We start from the raw sequence: 26876 nt of genomic DNA on the forward strand, positions 1-26876 counted from the left end.
ACGGACGCACGCACGCACATACACCGAAAGTGGCGACTATATCGAGCTCACCGCAAGCGTGCTCGACAACAAACCATCAAAGAAAGAAACAAAAATACGGAAGCAAAAATGAAAACGAATAGGGAAAACAAAAAAAAAATATGAAAAAAAAAACAACCCTTGTGAGGATTCGAACCCACAAAACGATCTGCTTACACCCAATTATTGTCTGCATTTTAGCCAACTGAGCTATGTTGCCATATACTTAGTGGATATTTGAAATGAAAGAAATACTAATATTTGCTTGTCAAGTAATGTGCAAGCATTATAAATGGTTATTTCATCAATTATCATGATTTAGACTCGTCCTCGCGTTTCGGCGGGAATCACGTTATCATTGGGGATTAGTAATATATATAAAGTCAGTGTGATTTTCAGAAAATGCCACCTGAATTAAAAGTGATAATTATCAATAAATTACAATTATAACCACAAGTTTTTCTGAAACTGATCTTTTATTAACAGTTTAAACTTCACAAATATGCTTTTGTGGGCTTCATTGCCAATATATTTTATTGGTATTTTGCAATTAAACTATCAGTGTAGTAGAATGCGATAAAAGGAGTATCTATGGAGTAATGCATAGATGCGTTAAAAGGAGCATCTATGGAGTAATGCATAAATGCGTTAAAAGGAGTATCTATGGAGTAAAGGGTTAACTGGAGAACCGCTTGACCCAGCATGTTGAAACTTCATAGGATGATTGTTCATGCAGAGAAGATGACCCCTAATGAGTTTAGGGTCACTGTGTTAAAGGTCAAGGTCACAGTGGCCTGAAACATGGAAAACCATTTCCGATCAATAACTTGAGAACAACTTGACCGGAATGTTGAAACTTTATAGGCTGATTGGGCATGCAAAGTTGATGACCCTTATTGATTTTGGGGTCACTCTATTAAAGGTCAAGGTCACAGGGACCTGAACATGGAAAACCATTTCCGGTCAATATCTTGAGAACCATTTGACCTAGAACCTTCAAACTTCATAGGATGATAGGACTTACAGAGTAGATGACCCCTATTGTTTTTGGGGTCACTCTATCAAAGGTCAAGGTCACAGAGACCTGAACATGGAAAACTCTTTCTAATCAATACTTGAGATCCTCTTGACCCAGAATGTTGAAACTTAGTGGGTTGATTGGATATGCCAAGTAGATGACCCCTACTGATTTTGGGGTCACTCTATCAAAGGTCAAGGTCACAGGGGTCTGAAAAATGGAAAACCATTTCCAAATCTTGACTTGAGAACCACTAGGCCCAGAATGTTGAAACTTAGTGGGATGATTGGACATGCCAAGTAGATGATCATGTTGCAGCCAACCATCAGTGTCTCTTTGACTTTCGCTCCGTCCCCTATTGACTTCTTGCCTATACGACTATGCATTGGGGGAGACATGTGCTGTTCTACAAAAGCATCTTCTAGTTTATTTTGCAGTTATTCATTTTCCATAAGTAGAACAGAAGCATTGAGAGAAAGAGGTGGATTTTAATAATCACGGATTTTGAAAAATAGTTGGATTATAGAATATGCTTTACAGATACTAAATAGAAACATGCCATTGAGAAGAAAACTCAAACAGTATCATAAGAAACAATTCAATTTCTGAAACACTAACCTCAGTCAGATGCGTGCAACACCTCTTAAATCTTTAATCTTATAAGAAAGTCATTATTAGTGTTATTTCTACTCCAAAACAGAATTGATATATGACGCTGTAGAAAATTTACTAGTCTCAGTGATGTTTAGTCCAATAAAGTCATCAGAGAGATTTGAACATTGTTCAGGTTGAGCCATTACCAGAATTATAAGTAGTTGGTCCAGTGTCTGACATCCATTGACCTGCATCAGCATTTCTACTTAAACATCTTCTCTGAAACGTCTGGTCAGGATTACATCAAACTTGGTCTGTAGCATCTTGGCATGGACAACTCTCAAATTTGTTCAAATGGTTTTGCTTGCTAGAGCTTAAGATAGAAAAATGACTTAAACAACAGTTACTGTAAACATCTTCTTATCGCAAACCACTGGATAGATCTTCACCAAACTTGGTTTGTAACTTCCTGGTATCTTCCTCTTTCAGATTTGTTCAAATGGTTCAGCTTAGCCCCTGGAGCTAAAATTAAAAAAAAAACTTTGTACCATTTAATAGATTTTTACCAATCTTGGTCTGTAATATCCTTGTATCTTCCCCTCTCAAATTTATTCAAATGGTTTAACTTGGCCCCTTTCATTGGACTCCAGAGCTAAACACAGAAAAAAATTTAACAGCTTCTTATACTGCTTGATAGATTTTTACAAAACGTTTTCTACAGCATTCTTAAATGGACCTCTCAGTTTTGTTCAGTTGGTTCTGGTTGGCCTAGGCCACCAGAGATAAAAATGTAAGAACTTTAGAACAACTTCTCATCAATCTCTTGATGGATTATTACGAAACTTGGCCTGTAGCATTCTTGCATTGACTTCCCGCAAGTTTGTTAAAGCTGCCAGAGCTAAATATAGAAAACCTTTAAACAGCTTCTGCTCACGAAATGCCAGATAACTCTTCACCAAACTTGGTCTGTAGCATCCATGTCTGTACCCTTCTAAGGTTTGTTCAGATTGTTCTGCTTTGTCCCTTTTAGGAGCTAAAAAAAACCACTTTTAAAAAACTTTTCATGTACTGCTTGAAAGGTCTTCGATTAACTTGGTCTGTAGCATCTTTGGAGGACCTTTGTCAATTTTATTCAATTCATTTTGCTTTACTGGAAGTTGGAGCCATTATAACTGAAAATAGAAAAAAAACATTAAACAACTCCCACTCCTGAATTGCTTAATAGATGTTCACCAAATTTGGTCAGAAGTAGTCACAAGGTCTTGGTCCTTCTCAGGTGAGCACCTTAGTCCGATTTGGGCCTCTTGTGTTTTTTTTTTTGCTGAAGGTTTTGCATTTTAAGACTATGTGATCTTCTCTGCCAAAGGCAGAGCTATTGGACCTTTGGTGACTGGTCAATTCTATTTTTTTTTTCCCTTACATTTTTAATTTCAACTCATTGTTGTTTCTTAGTACCACAATTTGCATATTTTGCTGCACTGTTACAGTACTTTCTTATACATTTTCAGGCACACAGCGTCCTGTACGTCGCACAGTGTTGCCATCATCCAGTCCATTAGCAAAGGGAATCACCTGGCAGTGGGAGGGGGATGCTCTAGGATCTTGGTGTGACTTTGACATTGAAATTATCCACTATCTGGATGAATGCTATGTAAAAGGGCAAACTTTTATAGATTTGTCAAAATCAAAGTTCTTTTTACCATACCATATTGATCTGAAGGCAATGACGCAAAAAAGAGTTGAAACGGGGCGTGTGAGAAATATACAGCGGACGTTCACATCAGTGTCATATCCAAGAGACTCCTCAGTGCCATCAAGTTCTGGCATCAAAAGGCAATCTGCTGGAAGTTCCGGCAAAAACAATGTTTCTTCTAAAAGATCTAAATCTTCAACAGTATCATCATCAGTTATTGGAGCTACAACATCAGCAGTGTCATCAAGTACTTCTGGATTGACTGTGTCAAATAATACTTCACAGCTTACGAATAGTGCATTTACTCCAAATAATAATCCAGCTATGTTGAATGGTATTGGTCCACAGTCTCAACTACCGAATCCATTTAGCCACAGTCACCACCAAGGCCCCATTACCCGTAGAAGATTTATTCAGTCCCAGTCTTCTCTCAACCAGCAAACTCAGTCAAGCAGTTTGGTTCCTCCACCAAACCAGTCTGTTCCAGTTACTATGGCATCAGCATTCTCCTCGATGCCATCTCATTCTACATCAGTGCAACAGACTGGTTCCCCTTTCTTGACTTTTACAAGTATTGCTGGTTATCAGCCTGGTGTATTCAGTAATCAAGGATCCAGCAACCTAGGCCCGGTGCCAGTGTTTGGAGGGAATCCTATTCATGGTTTCAATTTTCATTCATCCAGCACAGGCAGTTCAACACAACCTGGCCATTTTCTTTCTGGGTAAGTTACATGTGCATGTGTCATGTCTTTGCATATATTGTTCGTTGAAGTTTTTTTTAATTCTGCCCCCCTTCGAAGAAGGCGAGGTATATTGTTTTGAAGATGTCGGTCGGTTGGTCCGGTAGACTAATCGGTTTCCAGATGATAACTCAAAAACACTTAGCCTAGGATTATGAAAGTTGATAGGGAGGTTGGTCATGACCAGCAGATGACCCCTATTGATTTTGAGTTCAGTAGGTCAAAGGTCAAGGTCACAGTGACCCGAAAAAGTTAAACCATTTCCTGATGATAACTTGAGAACGCTTGGGCCTAGGATCACGAAACTTAATAGGGAGGTTGATCATGACCAGCAGATGACCCCTAATGATTTTTTAGATCAGTAGGTCAAAGGTCAGGATCACAGTAACCCAGAACAGTAGATCTTTTTTTGCCAGAAAACTAGAGAATGCTTTGGTCAAAGAACACATTTGGTTTGGAGGTCACTTATGACATGTAAATGACCAAAAATTATTTATCTGAGGTCAGTACGTCAAACATCCAGTGCACAGTGACCAAATAATTTTTGTTCCTTGTGCATTTACTGAATGCGTCAAGGGGGCATTTCGTGTTCTATGACCTCTTGTTTGCACTTGCTTTAAGGGAGCATACAACGCTTTATGAAATTTTATTCGCTGACATCTTCGATTTGTTTAGCGGAAATTCATAAGAAAAGCAAATTTGTAAAATAATTATTACCTCCATTTGCCCGTCTTGGTTGTGCAACCACATACATTGGAAATACATGAATTCAGAAGCTGCATTAATTAAGCTTGCCTTTTAGTTCAGGTTTTTGAAATATCCTAATATTTATCAAATGGAAAATGTAAATCTAAGAATTATATTGAAATCAGAAGAAATAGTCTGTGTATTAAATATTTTTATATGAAAGAGTTGGGATGGTGGTAATTAGAAAAAATCAGAAAAATAATAAAGCATATATTTCTACTAGGGATCTAACAAATATGTGTAACTGGTCTTTTTGGCTTTAATAATAAAGTGTAAGTGTAAGAACATGCTGTGAATAACCAAGATTGACCAGGAATTCGTCAAAGTCTGTCTCGAGTAGCAACTCTGTAAAATATCTACAGATAGCATCTTTCTAGGGCTGTCATCGATAGAAACGATATCGATGTATCAACGATATTTTTTTTGTCGATCAATTATCGATTCCCATTTTCAAAAATCGATATTTTAGTAATTTTTGCAGAGAGAAAAAACTACCCAAATAAACACTCCGACCCTAAAAAACAACTAAAGTTCACAAAGTTGTAAATTTGGATAAATGCAAAAAAGGAGTGAAGGCAAAATAAAAATGAATGATGTTATTAATTTTTATGTATTTCTTTTATTTCATAAATACAAATACAACACAATCAAACAGAAATATAAAAAGTAGGCAATGAAACTTAAAATAGCATTTACAGGAAGGTATATAGTATGCATATGAACAAATAGGTCATTAATCTAACTTAATAATCAATATATCGATGTATCATCGATATTTGTCTTCTGATATATCGGTATCGTCGATACGACTAAGACCCAATCAATGACAGCCCTACATCTTTCCAATAGGCCATAGCCTTACACACTGATCATCAACCAATTCCAACTCTCTGTCTGTCCATCAGTCCATTTGTCAGTAGGTCAGGGTTGTAGCAATTTGAAAAATGAAAATCATTTCCATGCAATAACTTGAGAATAATTTAAACATAATACCTGTACACACATTAGTCTTGATCAGTAGATGACCACTATTTGTTTTAAGGTTAGTGCATCAATACCTATACAATCTGCACAGGCGGAGGTGTAGGCCATACATTTTTGCACAAATGTCCTTGTAGTTTTTAGTTTCTATTAATAAAAGCTTGCTTTGTGCATGTATGTTGTGTAAGAATCATTGAAATTTGTTGTAGAAGCAGGTTTCTGTTGGAAAACAGAAAATATCTCTAAACCATTGATCTTTAAGGGAGGCAGAATTATTAATGCCATGTGCTGTGAGCTCTTGTCAGGATGTAAAATCAAATCATTATGAATTATTCATTGCCACAAGTTAGCATGATGCAGAGCAAAACTAGGATGAATTGCTTCTTAGAATAGAGGAATTCTTCAAAACTGACAAAGTTCTTCCATTTTGATTCAAATCCAGGAAAATTGTATTCCTTCAGTGTGAGTTGTATCCCAAGACTTTTTTTTTTAAGTATACATGAATATAATTATATACTTGTTTTTTTTGCAATATTTACATATTTCATTATGTATTTAGAACCCTGTTAGTAAACAGTATAGATATTTTTATAATATTTCAACAAACAGAATCTGTTAAAATAATGGCAAGAGATCAATCAATCCTTACTAAAATCTCTAAAAGAGTAACATCTGTTTTAAAGAAAAATACATACTACCAGACTTGCAGAGATAATGGTTCAAATAAAATATCAAAATACAGTGTGCCAAAATGAATATCAGATGATTGTTTGCCACGTTATTGATTTGATCCACATGAAATATTTTGCTAACACTAAGAGCATGTTGTTTCTTCAGTTCATGCATTTTTCTGGGCATAGAATTTTAGAGGGTTGAACAGTTTCATTTGCCCTTCCTGTTCTCCGTTTTGTTGTTCCCTTTGAAGAATAGGAGGTCTGGTTGCTGTGCTAATGTTTGTAGACCATTTGATTTTGGATCAATAACTGGAGATTATGCATGTCAAATTTCATAGGATGATTGACTCAAGAAGGTCGGTATGCAACTCCAAATCCTTATAGTTTCAGGGTGGATATTGTAAACTTCGCAATCAAAATCAAGAAAGTAACAGTGGACCAGAAAACAAGGGTATAGTGACCTTGAGCCTCCAAACAGCTTCTGATCAATAAAAATGGAATTCTTGGACCTATAATTGTTAAAAATTGTAGCATGTCCATCATTGACTGCGGCCAGTAGATGATCCCTGTTTTGTATTCATTGGCAGTTTTAGGTGTGTCTCCATTCTGTTATGGTAAGCAGTTGTGAGAAGATGACTGCTAAATTTTTATGGGTCAGGATATCAAATTTCTAATGGTCAAGACTTAGTAACATTGAGACATCAAACGGTTTCCAGAAAAAAAACTGGAGAATGGTTAAGCTTTAGCCTGTCAAACTAAATAGAAATAGGGGTAGTGGTTGACAGAGGAGGCAGTGATCGACCTTGATTTTTCTTTTAGAATGTCAGATTGTTGTTGTGGTTAGTTTAAGAGCCTCATATATATCCTGGAAGTAGACAGTGCATAAGCATTCAGTAATCAAAGTTCATTGGTTTTTGTAGAGTTGGCAGTATTCATGATGGTTTTATTCTCACTAATATTGGCAAATAATTCCACTTGTGAATATAAATCTGTATAATATCCTTAACCTTAACCCTGCTAAATTTCTGAAATGGACTGGTCCATCATTCAATCTGGACGGTACCATTTATTATTTGAAGGGGTTTTCACTGAATATTTACCGACTGCAGACCATGATGAGCCTGCACGGTTGTGCAGGTTGATCTTGGTCTGCACTGGTCGCAAAGGCAGATTAACACTTGCCGCCATCAGGCTAACTGCACGATTGTGCAGGTTGATCTTGGTCTGCACTGGTGGCAAAGGCAGATTATCACATGCCGCCATCAGGCTAACTGCACGATTGAGCAGGTTGATCTTGGTCTGCACTGGTCGCAAAGGCAGATTATCACTTGCCCCCATCAGGCTAACTGCGCCGCCATCAGGCTAACTGCACGATTGTGCAGGTTGATCTTGGTCTGCACTGGTCGCAAAGGCAGATTATCACTTGCCGCCATCAGGCTAACTGCACGATTGTGCAGGTTGATCTTGGTCTGCACTGGTCGCAAAGGCAGATTATCACATGCCGCCATCAGGCTAACTGCACGATTGAGCAGGTTGATCTTGGTCTGCACTGGTCGCAAAGGCAGATTATCACATGCCGCCATCAGGCTAACTGCACGATTGAGCAGGTTGATCTTGGTCTGCAGTGGTCGCAAAGGCAGATTATCACTTGCCGCCATCAGGCTAACTGCACGATTGAGCAGGTTGATCTTGGTCTGCACTGGTCGCAAAGGCAGATTATCACTTGCCGCCATCAGGCTAACTGCACGATTGTGCAGGTTGATCTTTGTCTGCACTGGTCGCAAAGGCAGATTATCACTTGCCGCCATCAGGCTAACTGCGCCGCCATCAGGCTAACTGCACGATTGTGCAGGTTGATCTTGGTCTGCACTGGTCGCAAAGGCAGATTATCACTTGCCGCCATCAGGCTAACTGCACGATTGAGCAGGTTGATCTTGGTCTGCACTGGTCGCAAAGGCAGATTATCACTTGCCGCCATCAGGCTAACTGCACGATTGTGCAGGTTGATCATGGTCTGCACTGGTCGCAAAGGCAGATTATCACTTGCCGCCATCAGGCTAACTGCACGATTGTGCAGGTTGATCTTGGTCTGCACTGGTGGCAAAGGCAGATTATCACATGCCGCCATCAGGCTAACTGCACGATTGAGCAGGTTGATCTTGGTCTGCACTGGTCGCAAAGGCAGATTATCACTTGCCGCCATCAGGCTAACTGCACGATTGTGCAGATTGATCTTGGTCTGCACTGGTCGCAAAGGCAGATTATCACTTGCCGCCATCAGGCTAACTGCACGATAGTTCTTGGTCTGCACTGGTCGCAAAGGCAGATTATCACATGCCGCCATCAGGCTAACTGCACGATTGTGCAGATTGATCTTTGTCTGCACTGGTCGCAAAGGCAGATTATCACTTGCCGCCATCAGGCTAACTGCACGATGGTGCAGGTTGATCTTTGTCTGCACTGGTCGCAAAGGCAGATTATCACTTGCCGCCATCAGGCTAAAGGTTAAACACAAACACCACAAGTTAGCCTGATGGCGGCAAGTGATTTCATAATTGTGTCACACACATTCAACACAGCCCAAAGGCATGGCTGGACATGGTTGCTTATTTCCAGTCTTGAGCTCTGCAAAACAGCAAAATAGGAACTAGTAAATTGTATCAGTGTATTTCATTAGAGCACTTAGTCTGACTTATTACTCATGTGAGGACCTCCAGATCCTTAGCAGCAACCTAAAATGGTAGCCATGGTCAAACAATTGATTACATGCCCAGAAAGCTCTGACTGGATGTATTTACAAACATCTGTTGTGTCAGTTTATGGAGTTTCAGCAGTACAGTACTTTTAAGGGAGTAAAGGAGTTAATATAGGTCATCGGCACAGCTTATTTGAGCAGCATGTTTCTCGGTTAAACAGAGACAACCAGTCTGTAATAGATTGAGTAGTGATTTAATGTATGTGGAAAAAGGCATTCAGAGCTCTTAAGGGAAAATTGTTGGTGACAGAATAAAGTGAAATCATCTGATTTCTTTGACATTTTTGTTGTGGTTTTGTGGCCATGTGTTTATGCATTTCAAATTTTATTGGGTTTTTTATCGAATTTTATATGACAGAATTTTTGCTAAAACTTGCAGGAAACATAAATAGAAGTTGATATGACTGAGACATGCATGCATTCTGTCCAGACTAGAGTTTCAGATTTTATTAAATAGGATGTTACTGTATAAGCCATTGATTTTATTTGGCTGATATTGACCCACTATATCTGTTGTAATAATCCTGTGATTCCTCAATACAGACAAGTCTTTGATCTCAGTAACATGGTTCTCTTGTTTATTGGCAGAAAACATGGCTTGTTTTTCATCTATAATTTTGATGAGTCATTGTGTGTCTTTCCCAAACACTTTGCAGAATTTTTAATCTGGCATAGTTTTCAAAATTAATTAGGATGAGAGTAGATCTGTTTTCAAGTATGGAGATGGAAAATTTGCTCTGACTTTACAATGGAGTTAAATTGCAATAAACAAACATGGATTTTTTTTCGGATATAAAAAGGTTAATTCCCAAATAAGGAGCTGGAAATTTAAAATGGAAGTTTGTGTGATAAATCATATGGGTTATACGTACAGTACAATATGTGGTTATGAATCAGAAGTGGCTTGAAAGTATTGTCATCACTGAAACTACTCAAAACAGTCACAAGGAAATTGTTGCTGTTTATATATTCCTGTGTATACGGATATCATAAGATTAATTAACGAGTTGCGGTTTGTGATGTTGGAATTTAAGTTATAATAATTCAAAAGAAATTAAACATGCAGATGTTAGGCTGGTTAAGGTTGGTACCTTTTGTATTTTAGATATTATAGTGAGTACCTTTCACTCGAGGGGGCCTCTGTGGCTGAATGGTTAAAGTTGCTGACTTCAAATCATTTGCCCCTCACGGATATGGGTTTTAGCCGCACTCGGAGCATTGAATTCTTCATGTGAGGAAACTGGCTTACGGAAGGTCGATGGTTCTACCCAGGTGCGCGCCCATGATGAAATATTGCAGGGAGGGGCACCTATGGTCTTCCCCTACAATCAAAGCTGGAATGTCGCCTTATGGCCTATAATTGTGTTAATGCAACGTTAAACCCAACAAAACAAAGAAAACCATTCACTTGAGCATGAATCACTCAAGCACCTGAGTCTTGACAGGAGTAATTCACATAGATCTGTGTCAGTTCTCTTACTCTCTATTTTTGAATCCAAACTCAAGTATTTCGCTTAACCCCAGCTCTGAGTGATCTATGTTTTAAATGTATTTCATCAGCATATGAAAAATATATTCTTACTTACATTATACTGTCATCAGAAGCAATATAGCAATATATTTTGGGGCATATTGTTTATCTCTCTATTGAACTTGTATATCTCAGTATTCTTATGGTTTATTTCAGGAATTTGCTGTACTCTGGTGGCAGACAAGGCAGAGTTAGACCATCACAAGGTAAGATATTTGAATTTTCCCATTTATAAGTCAATGGACAGATCTCACCATTGTGAAAACACTTTTTTAATTATTAACTATTTTGTTGTATGATAGTTATAAAAACTTAATTTTCATTGAACATGACTTTGTCAGTTATAAAAACTGCATTTCACTGAACATGACTTCTCTGTCAGAATGTTATAAAAAGACCAAACATCTACAATGTATACAAAATAAATATGTCAGTTTATTTATAAGACAGATCTGTCATTGTATGCTGGAAAATAAAGCATGTACAGAAAAGATAATCTACAATTTAAGATACTGAACCGTAATATATATCGGCAATTTCCGGGTGTTTACATGTTTTCCATATAGGAATTTGGCATTCTTGGTCTGGTTGCTCATACAAGCAACATCAGCAGCCGGAGAAGGCCAGGTAGCATCGGGAGATTACGTAATCTCACATAAATTGCCGATTGTCATTATGGATTTACCTTAAAACAGTTGCAGTATAAAAATAGTATTTCAAAGAAGAAATTACAGTGGAACCTCCCTAATCCGAACATGCTCGGACCAGAAAAAAAGTTCGGATTAGAGGGGTTTTCAGATTAGAAAGGTTTCTATTCTAGACCGAAAATGTATGCTGTTTGTTATACATGATGTGTATATCCATCTACTTGTGACAGGATTAATAAACGTAATAATTATATAAGCTCCATATAGATCTGTTTAGTGTGATGTCAATTTTCATGTTAAATTTAACTTTTCAATATCAGTTGTAAATATTGATATCATTATTTCTACATTCGCAGAAGTTATCTAAAAAAAAGAATATTTAATATGTCCGGTTATTCTAATGATCTGGTTAAGTACCACTTACAGGGAATCAAATACCTGCTTTAAATGACCACATTGCACAGAAATATGTGTAGAAAGTACATGTGAAAGACAGTCATTTATATTGATATTATGCAGTTATTAGTGATATTGAGCAGGCATTATTGATATTCAGCAGTCATTATTGATATCATATAATCATTAAATCAAATGATATTATACAGTCAATATTGATATTATGCAGTTATTATTGATATTGTATAGCCATTATTGATATTAGACAGTCATTATTGATATTGTACAGTCATTATTGATATCATATAATCATTAATGATATTATACAGACATTATTGGTATTAAACAGTCATTATTGGTATTATACAGTCATTATTGATATTATGTAGTTATTAGTGATATTGAGCAATTATTATTGATATTCAGCAGTCATTATTGATATCATATATAATCATTAATGATATTATACAGTCAATATTGATATTATGCAGTTATTATTGATATTGGACAGTCATTATTGATATTGTACAGTTATTATTGATATCATATAATCATTAATAAAGGTAAATTTTATTTACCGTCACTTTGTGAAACAATTAACATTTTTAAGCTTTGTAGAGCACTTGAGCGACCCTATTTTAAGAACAGTTAAAACCAATTTTACCTTACCCCCAGCAGTTTGCTGGTATTATTATCTGATATTATACAGTCATTATTGGTATTATGCAGTTGTAATTCTATATAGAAAACTGTAGTATGTAGTTGGACATCCTTAAAATTTTTACAAACTGTGTTTCAAAGTTATCATAAATATCATTTAATATCTGGTGTCATTGCAATAAGAACAATATGTAAATATAACATTGAGGAATTTAGGGAAAATGCTTTTCAGAATTTTCTAAATCACTGTTATTGGACATGTTTACTGCAGGAGCCAGTTCAAGTTCAAACCAGCCAGCTAGTTTTTCATCTACCTCAAACTCACAGCTACCTCCATATGATAGAATCCCCAACCTGGCTCCTAGAGCCAGCAAAAGAGGCAATAAAACTAGTAAGTTCTTCACTTATCTGTCTTAGACTTAGAAGCATGTTGTCTTGAATTTTAAGTTATGGTATGGTTTACATATATAAATCTACTAAGAGTTCGGGTTGATATTTGTAATCATTTCTGTTATGTTTTATAAGCCCAAAGAGCTATTGTGATCACCCTGTGTCCGATGTTTGTCATGTGTCATCTGTTGTGTCTTGTTCGTTGATAACAGTTTGACTGTTAACAATTGAGAGGTCACAATTTTGGCCCAATCTTTATGAAGCTTGGTCAGAATGTAACCCTCAATAAAATTTCAGAAGAGTTTGTTACTGTATCATCTGAGGTGAAAAACTAGGTCTTTAGGTCAATTAATAGGAAAACCTTGTTAGCACTCTAGAGGCCACATTTTTCCCTTATCTTCGTAAAAGTTTGTGAGAATTTTTATCTTTCTGAAATCTAGGTCAGTTAATAGAAAAACCAGAGACCACATTTTCCATTTGATCTTCATAAAAAATTGTCAGAATGTTTATCTTTTTGTGAAATATAGGTCAGGTTCAAAACTCATTTACCTGAGATCTAAAAGTAAATCACTAGTTCAAATCATAGAAAAACCTTGTTTACACTCTAGGGACTGTGTTTTCTACTTGATCTTCACAAAACTTTGTCAGAATTTTTGTCTCTTTCAAATCTAAATTAGGTTTGAAACTGGATTATCTAGGTCAAATACAAGGTCACAAGGTCAAACCATAGAAAGACATTGTTAACACTCAAAAGGCCACATTTTCTAATTGATCTTGATGAGATTTGATCGGAATGTTTGTCTGTTTAAATTTTAAATTAGGATAAATTTTTAACTAGGGCACATGGGAAAAACAGGTCATTAGGTCAGAACATTGAAAAATCTTTGTTAACACTTTAGAGGCAACTTTTTCAACTTGATCATCATAAATCTTTGTCAGAATGTTTGTCTGTTTGAAATCTAGGTCAAGTTCAAAAGTAGGGTGTAGGAAACTATGTCATTAGTTTAATGAACTGTTTTAAGGATTTTCACCAAACCTAGTTAGCAGCACAATCAGATGGTCAAGGTCCTCTTCAAATGAGCAGCTTAGGCCCAGTAGGATCTTTCTTCACCTTTCCATTTAAAGGCTAGACAGTTATGATTTGATCTAAATTGTGTTGTTATGCCTTATAATGGAACAAAACAAGCAAGCTTCGAGTAAAAGTAGCAGGTGAAACGGTATTTCAGACTCCAAGGAATCGAGCATTTTAATTTGAGATAACCAAAATCTGACTTTAAATGATATTTTGTGCACATGTTTTCAGGATAGAACTTGAAAGTGTCTTTGAGATATTATGTGGAGTTCTGAGATAAGCGAGTTCATGAGTTTCAGCTATATTTATCTTTACAAGAGAAATGCTGTGTGTGTCGCTATAAAAAATATTTTGTATTCTTTCAGCTTCTGCTGCAGAAGATATTTTACATAACTATGTGGAAAGTTTGACCTCCCCGCCAGCAGATGAGGTAATACATACAGACTGTAGAGCCTGCCTTAGTGACTACCTGTATTAAACAACCACTTGCCTCAACCTTTACACTGCTAAATTTCTAAAATGGACTGGTCCATCATTCATTTTGGGCAGTACCGCTTATTATTCAAAGGGGTGTTCATTGAAAATTTATTGACTGAATAGTGAACAGTGCAGACCATGATCAGCCTGCATGGATGTGCAGGCTGATCTTGGTCTGCACTGGTCGCAGTGGCAAAATCACTTGCCGTCAGAAGGCTAAAGGTTAAGCAGCCAGTCAGTTTACTTCCCAAATGGACAGTTTGTTCTTATTTCAATTTCTTTTAAGCATTCACCTGGTGTAAGCCGTCAGATTGTGTCATTCCCTTGGCTGGCTGCTGAAGACATGTTTGACCATGTACTCTATTGGTCAGCTTGTTATTGTATACTTTATTAAAAAGTTAACAGTTACACATATTTCCACATATTTCGCCCACCCGCTTAGCTCAGTAGGTAGAGCGTTGGTCTATGGATCACGGGGTCGTGAGTTCGATCCTCTGGGGGGGCGTATGTTCCCCGTGACTATTTGATAAACGACATTGTGTCTGAAATCATTAGTCTTCCACCTCTGATTCATGTGGGGGAAGTTGGCAGTTACTTGCGGAGAACAGGTTTGTACTGGTAAGGAATCCAGGAACACTGGTTAGGTTAACTGCCCGCCGTTACATGACTGAAATACTATTGAAAAACGGCGTTTAACCCAAAAACAAAACAAACTACACATTTTTCATCCATTTTTTAGCTCGACTATTCATAGTAGTAATAGTAGAGCTATTGCACTCGCCCATGCGTCGGCGTCCGCGTCCGCGTCCCGATTTTGGTTAAGTTTTGTATGTAAGCTGGTATCTCAGTAACCACTTGTGGGAATGGATTGAAACTTCACACACTTATTCACTGTGATGAACTGACCTACATTGCACAGGTTCCATAACTCTATTTTGCTTTTTTACAAAATTATGCCCCTTTTTCGACTTAGAAATTTTTGGTTAAGCTTTTGTATGTAAGCTGGTATCTCAGTACTTACTAATGGGAATGGATTGAAACTTCACATACTTGTTCACTGTCATGATCTGACATGCACTAAGCAAGTCCCATAACTCTGCTCTTTTTTTTCTCAAAATTATGCCCCTTTTTCGACTTAGCAGTTTTTGGTTAAATTTTTGTATGTAATCTGATATCTCAGTATCCACTAATTGGAATGGATTGAAACTTCACACACTTGTTCACTGTCATGATATGACATGCAGTACAGAGGTTCAATACCTCTACTTTGCATTTTACAAAATTATGCCCTTTTTTCAACTTTTGTATTCATTCAATTGACAAGGCTGTTGAATAGTCGAGCGTTGCTGTTCTCCGACAGCTCTTGTTTATTTCGTGTTTTATAAGGCTGCAGTTTAACAGAGAAAACAAATATAAAACCATTAGCTTTGATAATTTCTTCCTCAATAAATTGCAGGAAAATAATATGTGCCTATATCCTTTTAATGAATGGTACATGTTATTGCTCTCCGCATGCAAGTTGAAGGAGATAGCAGTTATATGTTATATGGTTGGAATATTGCATCTTATATTCACTCTGTAAAAAATAATTGAGCCGTGCCATGAGAAAACCAACATAGTGGGTTTGCGACCAGCATGGATCCAGACCAGCCTGCTCATCCGCGCAGTCTGGTCATGATCCATGCTGTTCACTAACAGTTTTTCTAATTCCAGTAGGCTGTAAAAGCGAACAGCATGGATCCTGACCAGACTGCGCAGATGCGCAGGCTGGTCTGGATCCATGCTGGTCGCAAACCCACTATGTTGGTTTTCCCATGGCACGGCTCATATTTCAATCTTATACTGAAACAACAAATATTCTCTATAATTTATAGTAATTTGGAGTCATTTAGATTTGTTTTGGACAAATTTTCTTGGCTTTCATGGTTTTGTTTATCCACAAAATTAAACTCAAATGAACAAGTAAAATACCCATTTATATGTGAAATTTAAAATCAACGAGTCCAAGTTCTGACAAAATGCATGTTTTGGCCAAAATTATGAAATGCAGTGGCAACAATATTTCATAATTTTACAGTACAATGTATCTTACAACCACATTTATGTTTTGGAAATGATATTCATTGTATTGTATTCAGGATTGTTGTATATGTTGTGAGAAGTTGATAGAGGCGTCAGGACATGGGAGTGGCTCGCCGGAGGATCATGTTGTGTATAAACTCAGCAAATGTAGTCACATGTTCCATAAACTGTGTCTTACAGCAATGTATGACAGTGGAGCTAAGGTAAGTGCGTCATAATACAGATTTGCTCATACAGGTGTTCCAGAAACTGATTTTAGGTTCTGGGTGAGCTGTTAGTATAGGTGGATGGTCTGTAAACATCTTCTCCTCTGAAACTACTGGTCAGAACTACACCAAACTTAGTTTGTAGCATCCTGGAAAGGTCCTCTCTCAGTTTTGTTCAAATGGTTCTACTTTACCTCTCTCAGGGGCAGATAGCACTGAAAATAGAAAAAAAAACTTCAAATGACTTCTTCTCAAGGCTTTTCTTTAGAGCTAAAAAGAGAAATATTTTTAAAAAACTTTTTTTCATGGACTGTTTCATGAATCTTCATCAGCCTTTGTCTGTAACATATTTATAAAGTCCTCCTTTAAGTTTGTACAAATGGGGCCCTTGATTCCTTTTAAGGGCCACTAGAGCTAAAACTTCAAAAACCTTTAAAAGACTTCTTCTCATGAACAGCTAGATGGATCTTCATGAAACTTGTTCTGTAGCATCATTGTAAGATCCTCTATAAGTTTTTAGCTCACCTGTCACAAAGTGACAAGGTGAGCTTTTGTGATCGCGTGACGTCCGTCGTCCGTCGGTGCGTCCGTCCGTCCGTGTGTGCGTGCGTGCATAAACTTCTGCTTGTGACCACTCTAGAGGTCACATTTTTCATGGGATCTTTATGAAAGTTGGTCAGAATGTTCATCTTGATGATATCTAGGTCAAGTTCGAAACTGGGTCACAGGCAGTCAAAAACTAGGTCAGTAGGTCTAAAAATAGAAAAACCTTGTGACCTCTCTAGAGGCCATATTTCTCAATTGATCATCATGAAAGTTGGTGAGAATGTTCACCTTGATGATATCTAGGTCAAGTTTGAAACTGGGTCAGGTGCGATCAAAATCTAGGTCAGTAGGTCTAAAAATAGAAAAACCTTGTGACCTCTCTAGAGGCCATATTTTTCATGGGATCTTTATGAAAATTAGTCAGATTGTTCACCTGGATGATATCTAGGTCCAGTTTGAAACTGGGTCACGTGCGGTTAATAACTAGGTCAGAAGGTCTAAAAATAGAAAAACCTTGTGACCTCTCTAGAGACCATATTTTTCATGGGATCTTTATGAAAATTAGTCAGATTGTTCACCTTGATGATATCTAGGTCAAGTTTGAAACTGGGTCACATGCGGTTAATTACTAGGTCAGAAGGTCTAAAAATAGAAAAACCTTGTGACCTCTCTAGAGGCCATATTTTTCAAGAGATCTTCATGAAAATTGATTAGAATGTTCATCTTGATGATATCTAGGTCAAGTTCGAAACTGGGTCACAGGCAGTCAAAAACTAGGTCAGTAGGTCTAAAAATAGAAAAACCTTGTGACCTCTCTAGAGGCCATATTTCTCAATGGGTCTTCATGAAAATTGGTGAGAGTGTTCAACTTGATCATATCTAGGTCAGATTCAAAACTGGGTCAGGTGCGGTCAAAAACTAGGTCAGTAGGTCTAAAAATAGAAAAACCTTGTGACCTCCCTAGAAGCCATATATTTCAATGGATCTTCATGAAAATTAGTGAGGATGTTCACCTTGATGATATCTAGGTCAGATTCGAAACTGGGTCATGTGCGGTCAAAAACTAGGTCAGTAGGTCTAAAAATAGAAAAACCTTGTGACCTCTCTAGAGGCCATAGTTTTCATGAGATCTTCATGAAAATTGGTGAGAATGTTCACCTTGATGATATCTAGGTCAAGTTCAAAAGTGGGTCACGTGCCTTCAAAAACTGTCATTAGGTCAAATAATAGAAAAACCTTGTGACCTCTCTAGAAGTCATATTTTTCAATGGATCTTCATGAAAATTGGTCGGAATTTTTTATCTGGATGATATCTAGGTCACCTGTGCTCAAAAACTAGGTCACTATGTCAAATAATAGAAATAACAACATCATACTGGGTCATGTTGGGATAGGTGAGCGATTCAGGACCATCATGGTCCTCTTGTTTATAAATGGTGGCACTTGGCCACATTTAGGGGCCAGTAGTCTATATTAAACGCAGGTGTTACCCTTCTTGATTCAGTTTGTCATACATATATTCAAGGTCAAAAAGTCAAGGTCAGGTGAGTGACTTAGTGCCACTATGGCCCTCTTGGATGAATGAATGTGTAATCTCATGTGCTACAGTCTACTATAAAAGATAGTGCTGTAAAGAAATCATTTATTTTATTTTATTAGTCCCCTTAAGTGTTTCACTGTAGAGGACATATGGTTTTCCCTACTCCATTTACATCCATTTGTCTAGTACATTTGAATGTATCTTTAATATTTGATAGCACTGTAAAAGGTACACATCTTGAGAATTTACATGTCTGTGTTACCAGTAAACTAATCATTAATGCAAAAATTATTATTCAGTTATGCAATATTGGACACATTATTAGATAAATTGTGTATATGAAACAGTTTGCGCTAGCTACCAAATGCATCTGAGCCCGTATGTGAAAATCAAGGCCAATATAAAAACATCTGGGTCAAAATGAAAAAATACTGGACCAATACAAGATTCAAGCACATTGATTTGTTAAGTTGAGGTGGCCGAAACGGAAATGAATAATAGAATTATCATTGAACGAGTGATTTTATATTGGTCTTATTATTATTCCTTGGGCATTTGTATTGGCCCTCGGCTAATGGCCAGGTACAACCACCTTTTAAGGGCCTTAGAAAATGAAAAGGCCAGTATGAAATAATTCGATTAATAACATTATATTATAAATTGAAATGCATGTACAATGAAGCATTATTGAGCAAAGCCTTCATAGATATGGGTCAGCTTTTATGATTTCATTTGTTGGGATTTTTCAGGATGGTCATATACAATGTCCAACATGCAAAACAATTTATGGTGAAAAAATGGGTAATTGTCCGAGAGGTGAAATGGAGTACAAAATCATAGACCATCATTTACCTGGGTACGAGGGATATCGGACCTTTCAGATCATGTATAGTATAAGCAGTGGCACACAGGTAAGAATAAAATAGAATTTTTGGTGGTTGTACATGTGTAGTTACTGGTAGTTCACAATATATTTCAGCATTTTGAAAGAGTTTAAAGAAAATTCTTATGAAAAATATTTTACCTATCTTTTAAGACAAAGGCCTGCCTCAACTAATGAGATTTCACTGAAACAGTAAAGTTGAATAAATCTTGATGACATCACTATGACATTGAATCATTTGCCCCTCATGGATACAAGTTTGAAACCTTGCTTGGGTATATGGGGTATCTTAAGTCTTCCTCCATCAAAAGCAGGAAAAGTCACCATATGACCTCACTTGTGTTAATGGGACTCTGAACCAAACAAAAAATGGTAGTAGACATTTAGAAAACAAATTGGAAAACAAGTATATTTTCGTAAATATGCAACGTCCATATTTGGCAAATATTTCATTACTGCATCTTGTATGCAAATAGTTTTATATACATTTATGATGACCAGCATTTATCAAATTTGATCAGATATGGTGGTTTCATTAGATTAGTGATACTTGAAGCATGGTCACTGTCACCTGTGCACATGGAGCTAGTTTTGTAGTCATGTCGGACCAGATGTATAGCATGCATTTACAAAAATGAAATGTTACTTAATGCTGAAGTTGATTACAATCTCATGAACCACAATTCCTTAAGGAGGTAGGTTACCTTTATATTTGTATGTGCGCATGTCCAACCGGAAGCTAACGTGACGATTTACGACGACGTTTACGACAAACTAAATGTGTTTGTATATTCATTCTTCTGAAAACAAATCATAGACCTGTCTTCGATCTGACGCTTTATGGTTTAATAATGCAGAAATAATGAATAAATTGCCGCAGAAACGCTTCAAAACAATGTTGCCTTAAAATGACGTCATTGACGTCATGACGTTACGTGTCAGTTACCGCGCAAAATTAATAGCTTTTATCTTGAAAGTACGTAATTCTGTGCATTTTCTTTATTCAAACTATTTTCAAATAACCATTATTTGCTGAAATATTTTTTATGCGTCTTTTGCTCTGAATAATAATCATATTTGCTTCTTTTATGTAGTTATATTGAAATGTTATGCGGAATGTAAGAAAATGGATGATGGTAACCAATCTTATTTGGAATATAGTTGGGTGAGAGGTTACTTGTTACGGTCATTTTCAAATAAAAAATCTAGCAGTTTGATTTGTAATACCTATTTTTCAGGTTCCGTTGATAATTTGTTACTTATATACTAAAACTAAGATCTAAAATTGTTCAAATTTCAGTAGAAAATTGTGGTTTCTTGAATTGAATTGATGTTACCATGGAAACGAAGCCCGTGACCTATGTATCTAAATGTAAATTTCAAAAGTGTTGACACTAGTCTATTTAAGAAACACAGCTTCGGCTTTTTATTTTCATTTCAACAATATCCATGAGAATAATAGTAGCATGCTGAACGATTTTTCCATGAAAAATGCCAGACGAGGGGTACTGCTTAAGTATTCTAAGCTTAGAAATTTGTTTGAATAAATGCAGATAACACGAAAATATAACTTACGTTAGAAATAATATGTGTTAAAGCTAAATCAATTAGAAAGATAATCTTATTCAATATTATTTTATAAGAAATTACAACAAAAAGCAAGATATAAGCCATTTTAAACATCTCTGTTGCCATGGTTACTTTAAACTTTAAGAAAAATAGGGTACCATGTATAGTGCTTGGTATTTTGCTAATAATATCACCCAAATATTCCATGTTGGTCATTAACAAAATGGCACTGAAGCCGTCGAAAACCCCTATTTTTATACATAGTTGTTTAAAAATGAGAGAAAATGCGTCACCATGGAAACACGAGGCCCGCGACATATACATTTTAAGCTTATATTAGAAAGCTAACGTGCATACTAGTAAAATTATAGATTATGCTGACTTCTACGGATATCAATGAAACTAAAATACACTGAAAAGTGTTAAATATCCGTATTTTCCTTCTTCTTTCAATATGAAATACCTTTGGAGGGCCATGCTCTTCAAACCTGGATAAAAATTGAACTTAAAGGGACAGAGACAAACGAAACTGAGATTTAAACAGTTAAAACTTCATATTACACGAAATACAAAACGATGCTGCGGTTCAACTAATTTGAATTTACCCTTGTAACAAGGTAACCTACCTCCTTAAGAAGTGCCGAACTGTCCTTAAATTTAGTGCATGTTTTAAATGGTGACTTCTATTCTTGTCAGAAGTAGGCGTATTTTAAATTCTTATGTTGAAGTGTTATTAAGGACGATTTTAAGGAATCTTTAATATATCTTTTTCACTTTTGTTCATGAATATTGATCACAGTTTTCGATGTCTGGAGTAATTATTTTTTCAGGGGCCCGAGCATCCGAACCCTGGGAAGAGATACACAACTCGAGGGTTCCCTAGGATAGGCTACTTACCTGACTGTGATAAAGGAAGAAAGGTAGATAAAACTTCTCACAAATGGTTCAGATACTTTGAAGTGGGCATACAATTTTCTGGTTTCAATACAATTTTATAGTTGAAAAAGCTATTAATGAGTTGTCATATTAAGTCTTGGTCACAACAGCATTTCCTCACCTGTACTACCAGTAATCAACTTGGTGAAGTTGGTGGCAGTTTGGAAATTATGCTCTTCAGAATTGGAGGAAGTAAAAGAATCTGACTAATAGTATCCTTCTGTAAAACTTTACACAACTGGAAATTTGTGTAGATTGAATGTCATTTGTAATCGTATTATTTTGGTTAATTGCATGACAGGTGCAATCTACAAGGTCAAAACTACCGTGAATATTCAATTATCTCTGTCAAATTTTGATAAAATAGCTGATCTTCAGTGGTGTAAGTTAGAGATATTCTGTATAAGATAACATACTGAATAACTGGTGTATATTAGTGACATGGAAATAATTGTGATCTTTACAAAATGGGGAAATTCACAGAATTAAAAGGACATGTTTGATAATGCCAGGTACTACCTTGAAATCAGAGAACTCATTATATGTTCATCATTCTAACACTTTTAAGATTTTCTTTTATATAAACAAAGAAGAATTGCACATTTCGCAAAATGACCTACTTTTGGCTGAGTGATCTAGATTCGTGCTGGTCTTCTTATTTATACAGTAGAATGTGGGTCTTTGAAGAGGAAAGCAGTATTGGTTTGAAACCCATAACATGATTTAGGGACTGTTGTTACTGCATGGAATTAGTATTGAAAAATAATGCATAACATAAATATGAAATACAGTCAAACCTGTATAAAGCAGCCAGCCTAGGGAGTGACACAGTCTGCCTGTTTTAAGATAGGTTATTGATTAAGGCAAGTTGAAATTAGAACAAATGGTCTGTTGGATAGTCAGGTGACTGACTAAAGCAGGTCTGTATTTAAGACAAGAGGTTGCTGAGGAAGGTTCAGCTGTAATTCTGTTACATTTTATAGGTGCTGCAGTTGCTGATCATTGCATGGAAAAGAAGACTGACTTTCACGATAGGACATTCAACAACTACGGGTGAAGATAATACTGTGACGTGGAATGAGATTCATCACAAGACAGAACTTGGGACAAATTATTCCGGGCACGGTTACCCAGACCCAAAATATCTTGATAATGTTCTAAATGAACTGGCTGTCCATGGAATTACAGAGAAAGATCTTCCATCAGGATGATTGTGAATTGTTTATTAAAATTCTAGTTATTTATGAGAAGTTTAAAGACATTGCACCCAGACATCAAAATGGAATGTGTTGGATGTAATATTTTGCTTCCATTTCAGCTTACAAATACCTTGTTTCTGTATTTCAAGAAAATAATTAGCATTTTGAAGTTTGTCGAAATTGTTTTACTTTAACTGTGGTTGTTAAAGCAGAGAACATTCTGTTGTCACAGCACAGTGCATGCTTTGTAACTTAATTGGCAACATCCAGTCAGATTCTCATGTCTCATTTTATATGTAAACAAATTCAGCCAATCAGGTGATGTGACCTCTGGAATGCTTCTCTGTTATGTTAAATATTATTCATCATTAAATTTAAATTTGCCCACTTTACATTGTTTTGTTGCGGGAAACACATTTGAACTGTGAATAGTATAAGAAAGAATATTTTGAATATTGTTGAAATAAGCTGGTTGTGTACATGTAAGAAAAAATGCTCTCTAGCAGATTGTTGCTATTTAGTGAGGCTAGTTTCTTTTTGGTAGCATATTATTTTTTCAGTTCCTGTAACATGGTATAGATCTCACAGAATATTAATCCTTTACATAGTTAACCTTTACCCTGCTAAATTTCTAAAATGAACTGGTTCATCATTTAATTTGGGCAGTACAATTTATTGTTCGAAGAGGCGTTCTATGAAAAATTAAAGATTGAACAGTGAACAGTGCAGACCAAGATCAGCCTGCACATCCGGTCGCAAAGGCAGAATCACTTGCCACAAGCAGGCTAAAGGTTAATGTATTTTTTAGATGATGCCTATGACTGGAAAACCTAGAAAAAGATTTAAATAAATCATTATTCTGCTCACAATTTTTCATGTGAATACATCATTGGGTATCTTTTATAAAAAATTGGTCAGATTTTATGCCATCAAAGGGAGGCAACTAATTGCACTGCCTGTAATCGGTCCAAAACATTTGTCGTTTCACCTATAACCTTTAAACAATTTGAGGGAATCCAATAAAACTTTACACATAATGAGATATGTTGTGCACATACCATTAGGGTCTGGGGCAAGGCCCTAAACCATTAACTGCAGACAAGGGCGCACTATTACTCAATTTTAATAGATCAAATATTTTTGTTTTTATATGCATCACTTGTTTTATAAAAAAAATGACCTCCTGAAATATTTCTTCCCATTTGTGTGATACCCCATATACTATGCACTAAGCAATACCTGTAAATATACTGAAATAGAAATCAATCAACTTTTTGGGCATTGAATGTTGTGGTATCAGCAAAAATGGCTATTTCATAGGAATATGAATTTGTCCATTTTAAGTGTTTCAGATACAGTTAACGGACATTTTTTTTTGTTCATTGAGATTAAATATCGTGGATTGCATGTCACCAAGAGATCCACATGAATTAGTCCCCTGGAAATATTAAGTCTTTTACAGTATACAGTATGCTTCTTCTTTGTTGAAAGGTGTAAATTTTATGATTTGTTCTTTGTTGTATTTTTTTAATCTCTGATTTGTTAAAACCTGTTTTAAATTGATACATTATCTAGGTATAGCAGCATCTTTGTTAAAGGTGTGTGGTTTTATTTGCAAAACATTTAGGTACTTTGAAATCGTTTAATTTCTCTTGAAATAGATTGTGTGGTTTCTACCTAATCAGCTATTCATTAGACAATATATATCTGTGGATTGTAAATTTTAAAGATGAAATATATGTGAAAAATAGTTGTTTGTTTGGATTAAATTTTGTGGACTGATCCAACCATGAAATCCACTAAAAGTAGTGTTTCTTACCCTGTTAATTAGTCTTCGGCAAAAATGAATAACTTAATGGTACTTTATTTGAGCCGTGCCATGAGAAAACCAACATAGTGGGTGTGCGACCAGCATGGATCCAGACCAGCCTGCGCATCCGCGCAGTCTGGTCAGGCTCCATGCTGTTCGCTTTTAAAGCCTATTGGAATTGGAGAAACTATTAGCGAACAGCATGGATCCTGACCAGACTGCGCGGATGTGCAGGCTGGTCTGGATCCATGCTGGTCGCAAACCCACTATGTTGGTTTTCTCATGGCACGGCTCATTTTATGTATTTAACTTGTATCTGAATTCTGCTGTTAAATGTTTTTGAAAAAAATCTTAATTTGCGGAAGAAAGAAATAGATTGTTTGTGCTTGATTGAATTAATTACCAGAAATGAAAGTTTTGAAAATCTTTGTATATGATAAATTGCATGGACATAGGTTTTCATCTTTTAAGTCTTTTTCAGGATATTTATAGACGTCAGAGCTAGAACTGTTGATTGGATAATATTCACAGTGACTTTATTTTCACTCTAATAAATAAAGCTAATCACAAGTTTGTTATAGTCGTGAATATATTAAGCAGTGTACAGTGAAATCATTATTATTTTGTGGGGGACAAGTTTTGTGGATTGTATTGTTGTGTTAATTGATAAAATTAAATCTCAAATGAATAAATAAAAATCCCATTTACTTTATCTTCTTAAGATAAAATGCACGAATCCCAATGAAATAACTGTTTTGGGCAATACCACAAATGTTTGTGCCATCAAAATGAAGTGATTTCACAGTAGTATGCTACAGTATAACAGGCTATAAAGCAGGAATTCTTACCAATGTGTGTAAGACTGTTGTATGGAGAATCACAATATTAAAATAACACACAGAATATCCAGTGTACAGAAATGCAAACTTGTTAGCTCACCTGTCACAAAGTGACAAGGTGAGCTTTTGTGATCGCGCGGTGTCCGTCGTCCGTCGTCCGTCCGTGCGTCCGTAAACTTTTGCTTGTGACCACTCTAGAGGTCACATTTTTCATGGGATCTTTATGAAAGTTGGTCAGAATGTTCATCTTGATGGTATCTAGGTCAAGTTTGAAATTGGGTCACGTGCCATCAAAAACTAGGTCAGTAGGTCTAAAAATAGAAAAACCTTGTGACCTCTCTAGAGGCCATATATTTCACAAGATCTTCATGAAAATTAGTCAGAATGTTCACCTTGATGATATCTAGGTCAAGTTCGAAACTGGGTCACGTGGGGTCAAAAACTAGGTCAGTAGGTCTAAAAATAGAAAAACCTTGTGACCTCTCTAGAGGCCATATTTTTCATGAGATCTTCATGAATATTGGTCAGAATGTTTATCTTGATGATATCTAGGTCAAGTTCGAAACTGGGTCACGTAGGGTCAAAAACTAGGTCATTAGGTCTAAAAATAGAAAAACCTTGTGACCTCTCTAGAGGCCATATTTCTCAATGCATCTTCATGAAAATTGGTCAGAATGTTCATCTTGATGATATCTAGGTCAAGTTCGAAACTGGGTCACGTGGGGTTAAAAACTAGGTCAGTAGATCTAAAAATAGAAAAACCTTGTGACCTCTCTAGAGGCCATATTTTTCATGAGATCTTCATGAATATTGGTCAGAATGTTCACCTTGATGATATCTAGGTCAAGTTCGAAACTGGGTCATGTGGGGTCA

The 26876-nt window shown here is 36.3% G+C and overlaps 1 protein-coding gene across 1 annotated transcript in view; it reads left to right on the top strand.

The window, feature by feature from the left end:
• Window positions 1-25737, top strand: part of LOC123534333 (E3 ubiquitin-protein ligase DTX1-like) — a 36707-nt gene extending 10970 nt beyond the window's left edge. Inside the window, exons 2-9 of the mRNA XM_045316542.2 lie at window positions 3139-4045; window positions 10908-10957; window positions 12726-12845; window positions 14282-14346; window positions 16532-16678; window positions 19517-19678; window positions 22050-22139; window positions 23139-25737. Coding sequence (XP_045172477.2) covers window positions 3139-4045; window positions 10908-10957; window positions 12726-12845; window positions 14282-14346; window positions 16532-16678; window positions 19517-19678; window positions 22050-22139; window positions 23139-23366 — 1769 coding nt within the window. The 3' untranslated portion in view covers window positions 23367-25737. The remainder of the gene's footprint in view (window positions 1-3138; window positions 4046-10907; window positions 10958-12725; window positions 12846-14281; window positions 14347-16531; window positions 16679-19516; window positions 19679-22049; window positions 22140-23138) is intronic.
• Window positions 25738-26876: the final 1139 nt, after the last annotated feature.

This window comes from Mercenaria mercenaria, chromosome 12, assembly GCF_021730395.1.
Source record: "Mercenaria mercenaria strain notata chromosome 12, MADL_Memer_1, whole genome shotgun sequence".
Lineage (NCBI taxonomy): Eukaryota > Metazoa > Mollusca > Bivalvia > Venerida > Veneridae > Mercenaria > Mercenaria mercenaria.